Below are 14,428 nucleotides of genomic sequence, written 5' to 3' on the forward strand. Positions count from 1 at the left end.
CTGTAAAGACCGATACACTCCCGGGGACACGCTGTAAATACTGAAACACTCCCGGGGACCCCATGTAAATACTTACACACTGCCGGGACCCCCTGTAAATATCGATACACTCCTGGGGACCCCCTGTAAATACTGACACACTCCCAGGACCCCCTGTAAATACTGACACACTCTCGGGGACACCCTGTAAATACTGACACACTCCCGGGGACCCCCTGTAAACACTGGTGTTGTGTATGTACCTTTAAGAGAGAACTGCTTTTATACTGTAGTACCGGCAGTGACCACACCTGTATATAAAGCCGTAGCAGGCTTCTGTACTTTCAGTTCCAGCATACCCTCTTTTCAGTAAACACATGTTATTACCGTTCTCCTGCAGTCCGTGTGTTATTGATACGCGGACACTACAGTGGCGACGTGCAGTTTCGAACTCACCTGCAGTACTGCATCACCTCACGGGGATCCATCCCTGAAAAGAAGCTTCTTGGAGGTCGAAGCCAGAGCAACGGGCGTCGACCGTGGGCAACCGCCCAGTGATCCATCGGAGTTCAGTGAATCGCAGGGGAAGCTGTGGAGAGCTGGGCTTGGCTCCCCAGTCAAGGTGTTCCAGCAAATCGTGCTGGTAGCAGGTAGTGCGCTGACCCTTCCGTACTGCGGCGGGCTTGAGCTCGATCGAGCGGGTCTGCAAGGGGGCCGTGCAGCATCGTCGGGAAGGAAAAGAGAGAGAGAGGGTGGAGCGCACAGGGCGCGGTCGGTGCTCAAGAGCCGGGCAGCGTTAGAGAAAATAAAAGAGGGGAAGGAAAAGAGACGCGCAGTGGACAGCGTCGAAGAAGAATAAAACTAAGGAATTTAACTAACAAAAGAGAGACGCGCCGAAGCCGCGGGGCGCCGCCATTACTATTTAGAACGCTAGGAGCAGCATTGGCAGGAAGGGGAAGAAGGAAAAGCGCGGGAGGTGCCATTTTAATCCATTGGGGAAGAAGGAAAAGCGTGGGAGGCGCCATTTTAAACCACCCAAGATGCCGAAGAGTGGCAGTATCACTGCTTTCGACAACGAAATAGAAGACTGGACCACGTATGTGGAAAGAATTGAAGTGTACTACAAGGCAAATGGGGTGGCCGATGAAAAGAAGGCGTCGGTATTATTAAATTTGATGGGCGCGAGAACGTACGGCCTATTGCGGAATTTAATTACCCCAGCTAAACCAATGGAGAAAAGCTTTGAAGAGATTGTCAGTATCTTACAGGAACATCTAAACCCTACACCGCTGCTGATAGCAGAAAGATTCAAGTTCCATAAAAGAAACCAGCACAAAGATGAGAGGAATGCTGACTATCTTACGGAACTATGCAAGTTATCGAAGCACTGCCAGTTCGGAGCAGGACTGGCAGATACCTTAAGGGATAAGTTTGTCTGCGGGCTCCAGAGTGAAGGAACCCAGAAACGACTACTTTCGGAAAAGGACCTTACGCTAGAAAAGGCTTTCAGCGTGGCAGTATCCTATGAAGCAGCAGCACGGGGAGCTGCGGAAATACAACAGAAACCGCAAGAATATAGCACCAACGAAATGGCATATGGAGCAGAAAAGTGCTATCGCTGCGGCAGAACAACCCATGACCAGAAGGACTGCTGGTTTAAGGACAAAGTATGCAGGCAATGTGGAAAAGTGGAACACATAGCATGAGTCTGCAGGCCGGGAAAGAAAACCAACACTAAAAGAACTACCAAGGAAAAGTACAAGAAAGTAAAAAAAATGACAGACAGTAGTTCAGAAGATCAGGAGAGTGATAATGACTCCGGGAGCAAGAGACTAAGTTGTCTAAAGTTACACAATGTGATCGCAAAGGAGGATCACCGAACCATTTGGGTCACCCTCATGATAGCAGGGTCCCAAGTAAAGATGGAATTGGACACAGGATCAGCCCTAACAGTCATGAATCGACGAGACTATGAGCGGCTATTCTCACACATACCCTTGAAGGACATGTCCATTGTATTGAAGACATATACGGGGCAAAAAGTCTACCCCAGAGGAAAAATAAGGGTGCCAGTTAAATACAACGGCAAGGAAACACAGAAACTGTATCTATATATACTACAAGATGGAAGAGCACCATTATTGGGCCGTGAATGGATCCGAAAAATACAATTGGATTGGCATTCCATTCAGGCGCTAACTGTGGCTGACAAAAAGGATGACGACGTCACACCTGGACGACTGTCAAAAATTCTAACTGACGCGAAAGAGGTGTTCCAGCAAGGACTTGGGACTCTAAAAGGAGTAACGGCAACGATAAAAATTGAAGATAACGCAAACCCAAAATTTTTTAAGACCAGACCGGTACCGTACGCGATCCGCCCAGCCGTCGAAGCAGAGCTGGAGAGTCTGGAGCGTTCGGGTGTGCTGTCCAAGGTGGACTGGAGTGAGTGGGCCACCCCCATCGTTCCTGTAATGAAGAAATCATTGAGCAGCATGCCTGGGGAGCCGAAGAAGGTTCGCATCCGTGGGGACTTTAAGGTAACTGTGAACCCAGTCCTGCACACAGTACAATATCCACTTCCGCGGATAGAAGATATTTTCGCCTCACTATCTGGAGGGAAACGCTTTACGAAGATTGATCTGGCCCAAGCGTATCTACAAATGGAGGTAGAAGAAGCATCTAGAAAATACCTCACGATAAACACTCACAAAGGTCTTTACCAGTACAACCGACTGGTATTCGGGGTAGCATCAGCTCCGGCTATTTGGCAGAGGGCGATGGAACAAGTCCTGCAAGGGATCCCGGGGAGCCAGTGTTATTTGGACGACATCCTGGTTACGGGCGAAAATGACAGTGAACACCTTGCCAACCTGGAGCAGGTGCTCACTAGATTACAAGAATATGGGCTACGAGCCAACCACCCCAAATGCGAGTTTTTCAGGAAACAAATCTCGTATTGTGGCCACATGATTGATGAAGAGGGGTTACATAAGTCCCCAGACAAGATTGAGGCTGTAGTCAAGGCTCCAGCACCAGAAAATGTTTCGCAACTGAGGTCGTTCCTCGGGTTGGTGAACTACTACCATAAGTTCTTGCCAAATTTATCTACAATTCTGCACCCACTGAACGCCCTGCTGCAAACTGGAGTAGCATGGAAATGGAGTGATGAGTGTAAGCATGCCTTTCAGAAATGTAAATGCCTAATCACTTCAAAAGAAGTATTGGCCCACTACAATCCAACACTACCGATTCGGTTGGCATGTGATGCGTCTCCCTACGGCATTGGAGTGGTGCTGTCACACAAATTCCTTGACGGTTCAGAGAGGCCAATAGCCTTTGCGTCGCGCTCGTTAACCTCAGCCGAGCGTAACTACGCCCAGATTGACAGGGAGGCCCTCAGCCTGGTTTGGGGGGTGAAGAAGTTCAATCACTATCTGCACGGGCAGAAATTCACCTTACTGACTGATCACCAGCCTCTTGTCTCCATTTTTAACCCAAAGAAGTGCGTTCCGGTGATGACGACGCAACGGCTGCAAAGATGGTCCCTTTTTCTAGGGGCACATCAATACGGCATAGAGTACAAGGGTACGAAACAGCATGGAAACGCTGATGGGCTGTCGTGCCTGCCGTTGCCTACGGTGGAGGAAGCACCTGCAGTGGACCCTGTTGAGGTATTCCATTCGACCATAGTCGAATGTCTACCTGTTACAAACTCAAGTATAGAGAAGGAAACCCGAAATGACCCGACACTCTCTCGGGTCTATGATTTGACGGTGAAGGGATGGCCAGCACATGGCGACTCACTGTTGCCAGCATTCTCGCCAAGGAGAGAACAGCTGTCAGTGTGCCTGGGGACCTTGATGTGTGGATCCCGAGTGGTAATTCCACCCAAGTTGAGAGATAGAGTGCTCAATGAACTTCATGAGGGTCATCTGGGAGGGGTAAAAATGAAGAGCCTAGCCAGGGCGTTTGTGTGGTGGCCGGGAATCGATAAAGAAATCGAGGATATGACCAAGAGATGCACAGGATGCCAGAAAGTCCAAAACGCTCCACCACAGGCCCCGCTACACCCATGGGAGTGGCCCTCATCTCCATGGCAACGGGTACACATTGATTTTGCTGGTCCATTTATGGACTCAATGTTTTTAATCGCCGTGGATGCACATTCGAAATGGCCAGAGGTCATCAAAGTGTCCTCCACCACCACGGAGAAAACTTTTGCAGTCCTACGGACCATCTTCGCCAGGAATGGCTTGCCAGAACAGATTTGCTCCGACAATGGACCACAGTTTGTGTCCGAGGATTTCCAGAGGTTTTTGAGGAATAATGGGGTAAAACATTACACATCTGCCCCATATCATCCAGCCACAAATGGATTGGCTGAGAGGTTTGTTCAGACCTTTAAAAAAGCAATAAAAGCGATGTATAACGACAACATACCACTACAACACAAGGTGGATAATTTCTTGTTTGCTTACCGGAATGCGACACATACAGTCACCAACCAATCTCTAGCCATAATGTTCTTTAACCGAAGGTTAAGATGTCACCTGGATTTGCTCAAACCAAACATAAGACGAGATGTTGAGGATTAGCAATTCCAGCACATCAATGAGAAGCCAACCAGGAGCTTCAAGATAGGGCAACCAGTCTTGGCTCGCGACTACTGAACAGAAAAATGGCAGCCAGGAACGATATGCACACAGCAGGGACCACTAATGTACACAGTGGACGTTGGAGAGAGCATCGTGAGACGCCATGCTGACCAGATTCTAGAGTCACAGGAACAAGTCAAACCCATACCACGAGCATGCGCACCTGGTGATGAACCTGAAGTACAGATTGCGTCTACCTCAGAATCAGTGGTATTGGAAGCTGACGAACCAACCAATGACAATGAGCCAGAATCGACTCCGCCGCAAGAACAGGATACTCGAGAAAGGCGCTATCCAGTCAGGATCAGGAAGCCTCCTCAAAGACTGAATTTATAAATGATTACTTCAGTTGATGTATATAGTACAGAGAAAATTGTAATTGTAATTAGTTATTATTTAATTGTTAAATGAATGTTATGTACTGTTTATCTAAAAGGGGAGGAATTGTTGTGTATGTACCTTTAAGAGAGAACTGCTTTTATACTGTAGTACCGGCAGTGACCACACCTGTATATAAAGCCGTAGCAGGCTTCTGTACTTTCAGTTCCAGCATACCCTCTGTTCAGTAAACACCTGTTATTACCATTCTCCTGCAGTCCGTGTGTTATTGATACGCGGACACTACAACTGGCACACTCCTGGGGATCACCTGTAAATACTGACACACTCCCGGGAACCCCTGTAAACACTGACACACTCCCGGGGGCCCCCTGTAAATACTGACACTCTCCCGGGGGACCCCCTGTAAATACTGACACACTCCCGGGGACCCCCTGTAAATACCGACACACTCCCAGGGAGCCCCTGTAAACACTGACACACTCCCGGGACACCCTGTAAATACTGACACACTCCCGGGACACCCTGTAAATCCAGGTGCTTTGGGGCAGTTGAACATTTGACGATTTCTACTCTGTGATTCATCCTGAATTACTGGGAACCGACTCCCCTTCACATCTCACGATGTGACCGCCCTTTGCCAGAGACGTACCTGCGGAGCCCTGAGCAATGGGGCTGAGCGGTTCTGCTTCCTCATAGGAGTCGCCCGCGTGAGGCTCGTCAAGTTGGGGAAGAACAGGAGAAACGGCCGCCTGTGCCTGTGAGGAGAAAGACACAGAGTTAAAGAAGCACCACCGGTCTGTGGGAGAGATCGGAGCTGGGCTGGGGCGAGGTTTGCTGTATGGGGTAACTGTGCTGCGAGGGACAAAGACCCCATGTATTGGGGCCAGGGGGGGTCCCATCTCCAGCTCGCTCCCTCCACTGGTGTGCGATCCTGGAATTTACTCTTTCTACAGTCACAGCGCATTCTGCAACATGCCTTTGACTATAACACCAATGATAAATCCGATTGCATCTCTCATAGCGTCTCACACATCTCCACAATTTTCAAAGTATAGTGCCAGATAATTGAATCCCTGATTAATGTTTCTGATCTTCTTCCCTCGCTGGGCTGACACTGACCTGGAGAGGGAAGAAGAAACTGCCCTCTGGATTCTGGACAACAGGTGACTAAGGTCAACAGGATCTCTTTTGTTCTGATCTGCCATCAAGTTCCCTGTGGATTGTGAGACAACCCAAAATTGCCCTCGGACGTAACGTGAGTTTGATAGTCCCATAAAAACATCCAAATTATTAGCAGGAAAGGCATTGGCCTCATCTGAAAACACAGCGTCAGTTTCCACATGTACGCTGACGACACCAAGCTCTACCTCACCACCACTTCTCTAGACCCCTCCACGGACTGCTTGTCCATCCAGTTCTGGATGAGCAGAAATTTTCTCCAATTAAATATTGGGAAGACCGAAGCCATTGTTTTCGGTCCCACCACAAACTCCGTCCCTAGCCACTGACTCCATCCCTCTCCCTAACATCTGTCTCAGGCTGAACCACACTGTTTACAACCTTGATGTCATGTTTGACCCTGAAATGAGCTTCCGATCACATATCCGCAGCATCACTAAGACCGCCTATTTCCACCTCCGTAACATCGCCCGTCTCTGCCCCTGCCTCAGCTCATCCGCTGCTGAAATCCTCATCCATGCCTTTGTTACCTCTAGACTTGACTATTCCAATGCACTCCTGGCTGGCCTCCCACATTCCACCCTACGTAAACCTGAGGTCGTCCAAAACTCGGCTGCCCGTGTCCTAACGCGCACCAAGTCCCGTTCGCCCATCACCCCTGTGCTCGCTGACTTACATTGGTTCCCGGTTAAGCAGCACCTCGATTTCAAAATTCTCATCCTTGTTTTCAAATCTCTCCATGGCCTCGCCCCTCCCTATCTCTGTAATCTCCTCCAGCCCCACAAACACCGAGATATCTGCACTCCTCTAATTCTGCCCTCTTGAGTATCCCTGATTGTAATCGCTCAACCATTGGTGGCCGTGCCTTCTGTTGCCGAGGCCCTAAGCTCTGGAATTCCCTGCCTAAACCTCTCCACCTCGCTGCCTCTCTTTCCTCCATTAAAACGCTCCTTAAAACCAAACTCTTTGACCAAGCTTTTGGTCACCTGCCCTAATTTCTCCAAATGTGGCTCGGTGTCAAATTTTTTGTCTTCGAATACTCCTGTGCAGCACCTTGGGACGTTTTACTACGTTAAAGGCGTCGGCCTAGAAATTGGGTTGGGGCGCCAAAGTGGCGCAAAAGTCGCCTGAGCGCAGGATTTAGCGCAGCGTTCGAGGCTTTTGCGATCGTCAGATATTCAGTTTCACTGCCCCTCGAGGGAGACGGGGCGCGGCTCGAGGCGCTCCGCGTCCCTCTTAGGGCGCTGAAACTGAATATTGCAGCGCAACGTGCCGCAGCGCCACACGCTGCGGCACGGCACGCCGCGGTACTGCAGGCCTTCCTCCCACTGTTAAGGGGGAGGGGCCTGCACCAGCGCGATCCCCGCTTGCGAGTGCCGGTAAACGAGCCCGACACCGAGGAGAAGTGCCGGGCTCTCGGGAAAAAGCCGGCAATGCCGCGGGGGGGGGGGGGGGGGCGGGGGGGTTAGGAGGCCGGGGACGGAGGTGCTGGCAGGCGGCCGCCGAAAAAGGCGGCTGCCCCGCACCTCCACCTTAACCTGCACAGTAAGGCCCCGTGAACCGGGCGCAGGTAGCGAACGGCGCAACTGCGGCGTTCGCTACCAAATATCGCGAACGGGGCGCGAATGGGGCGCTGCGCACACCGATGACGTCATCGGTGGTGGCGCAGCACAGCACAAAAGGCTAACGCCACCATTATTGCCCCAACTCAATATTGCGGGAGGCGCAGCCAGTGGCGCTACAGCCACTGCCTGCCTCTTTAGGCGCTAACAAGTGGCGCTACTCACCCAATTTCTCCCCCGCTATATAAATACAAGTTGTTGTTGCTGTTACTTAGCCCACTCCCACCTCCCCACCTCCTCATCCCAACCCTCCAATCCATTCCCCCTCCCGAAATTCATCCTTAAACACATTCCACAACCTTTGCTGCTAACTTATTCCACAAAACTACCGCCCCGGGGACACCCGTCCCCGAAAACCACCCACCCGCTGATCCTTCTCACTTTTAACAACTGTTTGAAACCTACAATATAAATTTGATTTCCACCTCCCTTGGAAAGGCCAGGGATTCCGCAATGCTGGAGAGAGGAGGAGGGGAATCCACCGCCCAGGGACAGTGTGGACGCTGTGTTTGGAATGAAGGTACGTGATCAGCCTTAGCCAAGTGGAAGCACGGTGTTCCTTGGGCAATGCAATAGCTGTCAGCGCTGCAGATATCAAACCATTGCAGGGGAAATATCAAACCTCAAAGGAATAATTAGAGAGTAAGTTACGTTGAGAAAATCATTGGTAGCAGAAAGCGACTGCTTGATGCTGCCCTGGGACTGAATGAACAAAGGGTTTATTCCTCAGCACTGTCAGCGGGAGGAACAGGAGAAGACAATGAAACAGCCATCAGGAAGGAACTGGGTCGATTATAGGGGAAAGTGAGAAGGAAAGTCTCAAAGTGCTTTACAGCCAATTAAGTACTTTTTGAAGTGTAGTCACTGTTGTAATGTAGAAAACGTGGCAGCCAATTTGCGCACAGCAAGCTCCCACAAACAGCAATGTGATAATAACAGATAATCTGTTTTAGTGATGTTGAGAGGTAAATATTAGCCCAGGATAAGTCCCATGCTCTTCTTCGAATAGAGCCATGAGCTATTTTACATCCATCTGCGAGGGCAGACGGGGCCTCGGTTTAATGTCTCATTTGAAAGATGTCACCTCCGAGAGTACTGCCCCTCCGACAGTGCAGCACTCCCTCAGTACTGCCCCTCCGACAGTGCAGCACTCCCTCAGTACTGCCCCTCCGACAGTGCGGCACTCCCTCAGTACTGCCCCTCCGACAGTGCAGCATTCTCTCAGTACTGCCCCTCCGACAGTGCAGCGCTCCCTCAGTATTGCCCCTCCGACAGTGCGGCGCTCCCTCAGTACCGCCGCTCTGACAGTGCAGCACTCCCTCAGTGCAGGCCCTCCAATGGTGCGCAGCTCCTTCAGTACTGTCGCTCCAACAGTGCAGCGATCCCTCAATACTGCCCCTCCGACAGTGCAGCACTCCCTCAATACTGCCCCTCCGACAGTGCAGCACTCCCTCAATACTGCCCGTCTGACACTGCAGCGCTCCCTCAGTAGTGACCTTCCAACAGTGCGGCGCTTCCTCAGTAGTGACCTTCCGACAGTGCAGCACTCCCTCAGGACTGCCCCTCCGACAGTGCAGCGCTCCCTCAGTTCTGCCCCTCCGACAGTGCAGCACTGCCTCAGTGCTGCCCCTCTGACAATGCAGCGCGGCAGTACTGAGGGAGCGCCGCACTGTCGGAGGGTCAGTACTGAGGGATCACGGCACTGTCAGAGGGGCAGTACTGAGGGAGCGCTGCACTGTTGGAGGGGCAGTACTGAGGGAGAGCTGCACTGTCAGAGGGGTAGTACTGAGGGAGAGCTGCACTGTCGGAGGGGCAGTAGTGAGGGAGAGCTGCACTGTTGGAGGGGCAGAACTGAGGGAGCGCCGCACTGTCGGATGGTCAGTATTGAGGGAGTGCTGTACTGACAGAGGGTCAGTATTGAGGGAGTGCTGCACTGATGGAGGGTCACTACTGAGGGAGTGCTGCACTGTCGGAGGGTCAGTACTGAGGGAGAGCTGCACTGTCGGAGGGGCAGTGCTGAGGGAGCGCCGCACTGTCGGAGGGTCAGTACTGAGGGAGTGCTGCACTGTTGGAGGGGCAGAACTGAGGGAGAGCTGCACTGTCGGAGGGGCAGTAGTGAGGGAGAGCTGCACTGTTGGAGGGGCAGAACTGAGGGAGAGCTGCACTGTCGGAGGGGCAGTACTGAGGGAGTGCTGCACTGTCGGAGGGGCAGTACTGAGGGAGAGCTGCACTGTCGGAGGGGCAGTACTGAGGGAGTGCTGCACTGTCGGAGGGGCAGTACTGAGGGAGAGCTGCACTGTCGGAGGGGCAGTACTGAGGGAGAGCTGCACTGTTGGAGGGGCAGTACTGAGGGAGAGCTGCACTGTCGGAGGGGCCGTACTGAGGGAGAGCTGCACTGTCGGAGGGGCAGTACTGAGGGAGAGCTGCACTGTTGGATGGGCAGTACTGAGGGAGTGCTGCACTGTCGGAGGGGCAGTACTGAGGGAGAGCTGCACTGTCGGAGGGGCCGTACTGAGGGAGAGCTGCACTGTCGGAGGGGCAGTACTGAGGGAGAGCTGCACTGTCAGAGGGGCAGTACTGAGGGAGAGCTGCACTGTCAGAGAGTCAGTACTGAGGGAGAGCTGCACTGTTGGAGGGGCAGTACTGACTGAGTGCGGCACTGTCGGCGGGGCAGTACTGATGTCAGAGAGGGTAATGAAAGGGTAATACGTCTAGAGTCCCTACTCCCAATCACATGGACTGCAGGGCACTCGGAACACAAACCCCAGCAAAATGGCAGTGGCCACTGCGACAGTGGCCAGGGGCTGGGAAATTGCGGCACGCCAGTTTCAGATGGCTATCGTCGCATTGCCGCCAGGCAAGAGGCCTGGACATTCCGCCGTGTGAGGCCTCACTCAGAGGCTCCAATCCGTTTCACAACACAGTGTGCTGCCGGCTCTAACGCAGCCGAGCTGTGCCCTGTTGCTGAGAGACTCGATCAGCACCAGTTCCTGTATGACCCGCTTTTGATGGCACTAATGGCCTTTGATATTTCCTGTTTATGTGGGTGTTCCTTGTCTTGCTTACAATTTGTACAGACATGAATTATTACTGAGTTCCTGCGACTGATGGTATCAGGACAGCATCAGCGAGCCCGCTGGAGAATGAGCCCAGGACATTTCCTTTCTCTCCCGAGGGGCTCGGGTCCTTTTGAAGATTAAATTTGCCTTAATTTGGAAGGGCAGACAATGACTTTTGACAATTCGATATACATAGGGGAGTAAAGCAGCTGATCGTGAAGTGACCGCTCAGTCCCAGCTCTAGGACTCGGACTGTATTCACTCGAGTTTAGAAGAATGAGAGGGGATCTCATTGAAACGTATACAATTCTGACAGGGCTAGACAGACTGGATGCAGGGAGGATGTTTCCCCTGGCTGGGGGGTCTAGAACGAGGGGTCACAGTCTCAGGATACGGGGTCGGCCATTTAGGACTGAGATGAGGAGAAATTTCTTCACTCAGAGGGTGGTGAACCTGTGGAATTCTCTACCACAGAAGGCTGTGGAGGCCAAGTCACTGAATATATTTAAGAAGGAGATAGATAGTTTTCTAGACACAAAAGGAATCAAGGGGTATGGGGAGAGAGCGGGAATATGGTATTGAGAGAGAGGATCAGCCATGATCTCATTGAATGGTGGAGCAGGCTCGAAGGGCCGAATGGCCGACTCCTGCTCCTATTTTTCTAGGTTTTTCATGCAGCTTCGGCACGGTCAAGGATCGGGTTCCTTGCTTGTCGACCTTTCGAGTATCCCGATCGATCGAGCAGAACCCCGGGACACCTGCGCTCGCTCCTGACTCCAGATGTCGCAGGCAATGTCCGGAGCTCGCACAGATGATCCAAATCATCCTGCTGTTGGTCTGAGAACGGTGGCAGCTCACCCGGACACTGCCATGTAACGTGACAGATAGTCAGGACGAGTTAACGGTTGCAGGCTGCGGGGAGACACGGGTTTGTGTGGTTATTACTGGACAACGTCCATAGTCGGGAGCCAAGAATTCATGGCTGGTGCCCTGGGTTTATGCCAGATGTGGTCGGGACCAGCAATACTGCAATCCTCTCCAATAGAACATAAGAACATAGGAATTAGGAGCAGTAGTAGGTTTTTTGGCCCCTCGAGCCTGCTCCGCCATTTAATGAGATCATGGCTGATCTGATCTTGGGCTCAGCTCCACTTCCCTGCCCGCTCCCTATAACCCTTCACTCCCTAATTGTTCAAAAATCTGTCTATCTCCACCTTAAATGTATTTAATGACCCAGCCTCCACGGCTCCCTGGGGCAGAGAATTCCACAGATTTACGACCCTCAGAGAAGAAATTCCTCCTCATCTCAGTTCTAAATGGACGATCCTTTATTCTAAAACTGTGCCCCCCGAGTTCTAGATTTCCCCACGAGGGGAAACATCCTCTCTGCACCTACCTTGTCGAGCCCCCTCAGTATCTTATATGTTTCAATAAGATCACCTCTCATTCTTCTAATGAGTGTAGGCCCAACCTGCTCAACCTTCCTTCATAAGTCAACCACCTCATCTCAGAAATCAACCTCCTGAAACTTCCCTGAACTGCCTCCAATGCAAGTATATCCCTCCTTAAATAAGGAGACCAAAACTGCGCTGTTAACTCTTTGAAGTCCAGAGCAGCATTTTTCAAAAATCAACTTTTCTCCCCATCTCTTCTGAAGCTAATAATTCGCACTGGGTTACAGTTCCTGGCCCAAGCAACCATTATTACTGCCTGAACCAACAGCGAGTGTTGGCACACTATTCGGCCGTGGGAGGCTCCACCTCCGCCTGATTCCTGTCCCCACGTCACACAGCGCTTTCCAATAACTGGGGCAGGGGTTAGGGTTAGGGGTTCAAAACCCATGAATGACGAGGCCAGCAACGGCATGTTAACTGCTCATTCAATGTTAACTGAACACTGCCACTCTAACATCGCAATGCAGAAACTTGATTCCTCCAGTCTTGTTCAGTGCAAATTAGATGGAGGCAAAATCATAGCCTCCTCGCTCGACTCAGATTTGCAGGAGTGGGGTTGCTACATTCTCTTCACTTTGCATTTGTTGGGTTGTGCTAGAACGCACAGGCGTTGTCCCATCACTCTACGATACAACAACAACTTGCATTTATATTGCAGCTTTGATGTAGCAAAACGTCCCAAGGCGCTTCACCGGAGCGTTCCAGAACAAAACTTGACACCGAATCAGAGGAAGAGATATTAGGACAGATGACCAAAAGCTTGGTCAAAGAGGGAGGTTTTAAGGAGCGTCTTAAAGGAGGAGAGAGAGGCGGAGAGGTTTAGGGAGGGAATTCCAGAGCTCAGGGCCTCGGCAGCTGAAGGCACGGCCGCCAATGGTGGAGCGATTCAAATTGGGGGATGCGCAAGAGGCCGGAATTAGAGGAGTGCAGAGATCTCGGAGAGTTGTAGGGGCTGGAGGAGGTTACAGAGATAGGGAGGGTTGTAGGGACTGGAGGAGGTTACAGAGATAGGGAGGGTTGTAGGGCTGGAGGAGGTTAGAGAGATAGGGAGGGTTGTAGGGACTGGAGGAGGTTACAGAGATAGGGAGGGTTGTAGGGACTGGAGGAGGTTACAGAGATAGGGAGGGTTTTAGGGCTGGAGGAGGTTACAGAGATAGGGAGGGTTGTAGGGCTGGAGGAGGTTACAGAGATAGGGAGGGTTGTAGGGACTGGAGGAGGTTACAGAGATAGGGAGGGTTGTAGGGGCTGGAGGAGGTTACAGAGATAGGGAGGGTTGTAGGGCTGGAGGAGGTTACAGAGATAGGGAGGGTTGTAGGGCTGGAGGAGGTTACAGAGATAGGGAGGGTGTAGGGCTGGAGGAGGTTACAGAGATAGGGAGGGTTGTAGGGCTGGAGGAGGTTACAGAGATAGGGAGGGTTGTAGGGGCTGGAGGAGGTTACAGAGATAGGGAGGGTTGTAGGGGCTGGAGGAGGTTACAGAGATAGGGAGGGTTGTAGGGACTGGAGGAGGTTACAGAGATAGGGAGGGTTGTAGGGCTGGAGGAGGTTACAGAGATAGGGAGGGTTGTAGGGCTGGAGGAGGTTACAGAGATAGGGAGGGTTGTAGGGGCTGGAGGAGGTTACAGAGATAGGGAGGGTTGTAGGACTGAAGGAGGTTACAGAGATAGGGAGGGTGTAGGGCTGGAGGAGGTTACAGAGATAGGGAGGGTTGTAGGGGCTGGAGGAGGTTACAGAGATAGGGAGGGTTGTAGGGCTGGAGGAGGTTACAGAGATAGGGAGGGTTGTAGGGGCTGGAGGAGGTTACAGAGATAGGGAGGGTTGTAGGGGCTGGAGGAGGTTACAGAGATAGGGAGGGTTGTAGGGGCTGGAGGAGGTTACAGAGATAGGGAGGGTTGTAGGGACTGGAGGAGGTTACAGAGATAGGGAGGGTTGTAGGGCTGGAGGAGGTTACAGAGATAGGGAGGGCTGTAGGGGCTGGAGGAGGTTACAGAGATAGGGAGGGTTGTAGGGACTGGAGGAGGTTACAGAGATAGGGAGGGTTGTAGGGCTGGAGGAGGTTACAGAGATAGGGAGGGTTGTAGGGGCTGGAGGAGGTTACAGGGATAGGGAGGGTTGTAGGGCTGGAGGAGGTTACAG

At 51.9% G+C, this 14,428-nt stretch overlaps 1 protein-coding gene across 1 annotated transcript in view; it reads right to left on the bottom strand.

Annotated features, from left to right (window-relative positions):
* The window catches only part of LOC147098082 (actin filament-associated protein 1-like 2), a 135,537-nt gene that overhangs the window by 42,211 nt on the left and 78,898 nt on the right, over positions 1 to 14,428 (bottom strand). Inside the window, exon 5 of the mRNA XM_085970815.1 lies at positions 5,629 to 5,734. Coding sequence (XP_085826941.1) covers positions 5,629 to 5,734 — 106 coding nt within the window. The remainder of the gene's footprint in view (positions 1 to 5,628; positions 5,735 to 14,428) is intronic.

The sequence above is a fragment of the Somniosus microcephalus genome, chromosome 30 (assembly GCF_052327205.1).
Source record: "Somniosus microcephalus isolate GS21.2 chromosome 30, FLI_Smic_1.0, whole genome shotgun sequence".
NCBI classification, from domain to species: Eukaryota; Metazoa; Chordata; class Chondrichthyes; order Squaliformes; family Somniosidae; genus Somniosus; species Somniosus microcephalus.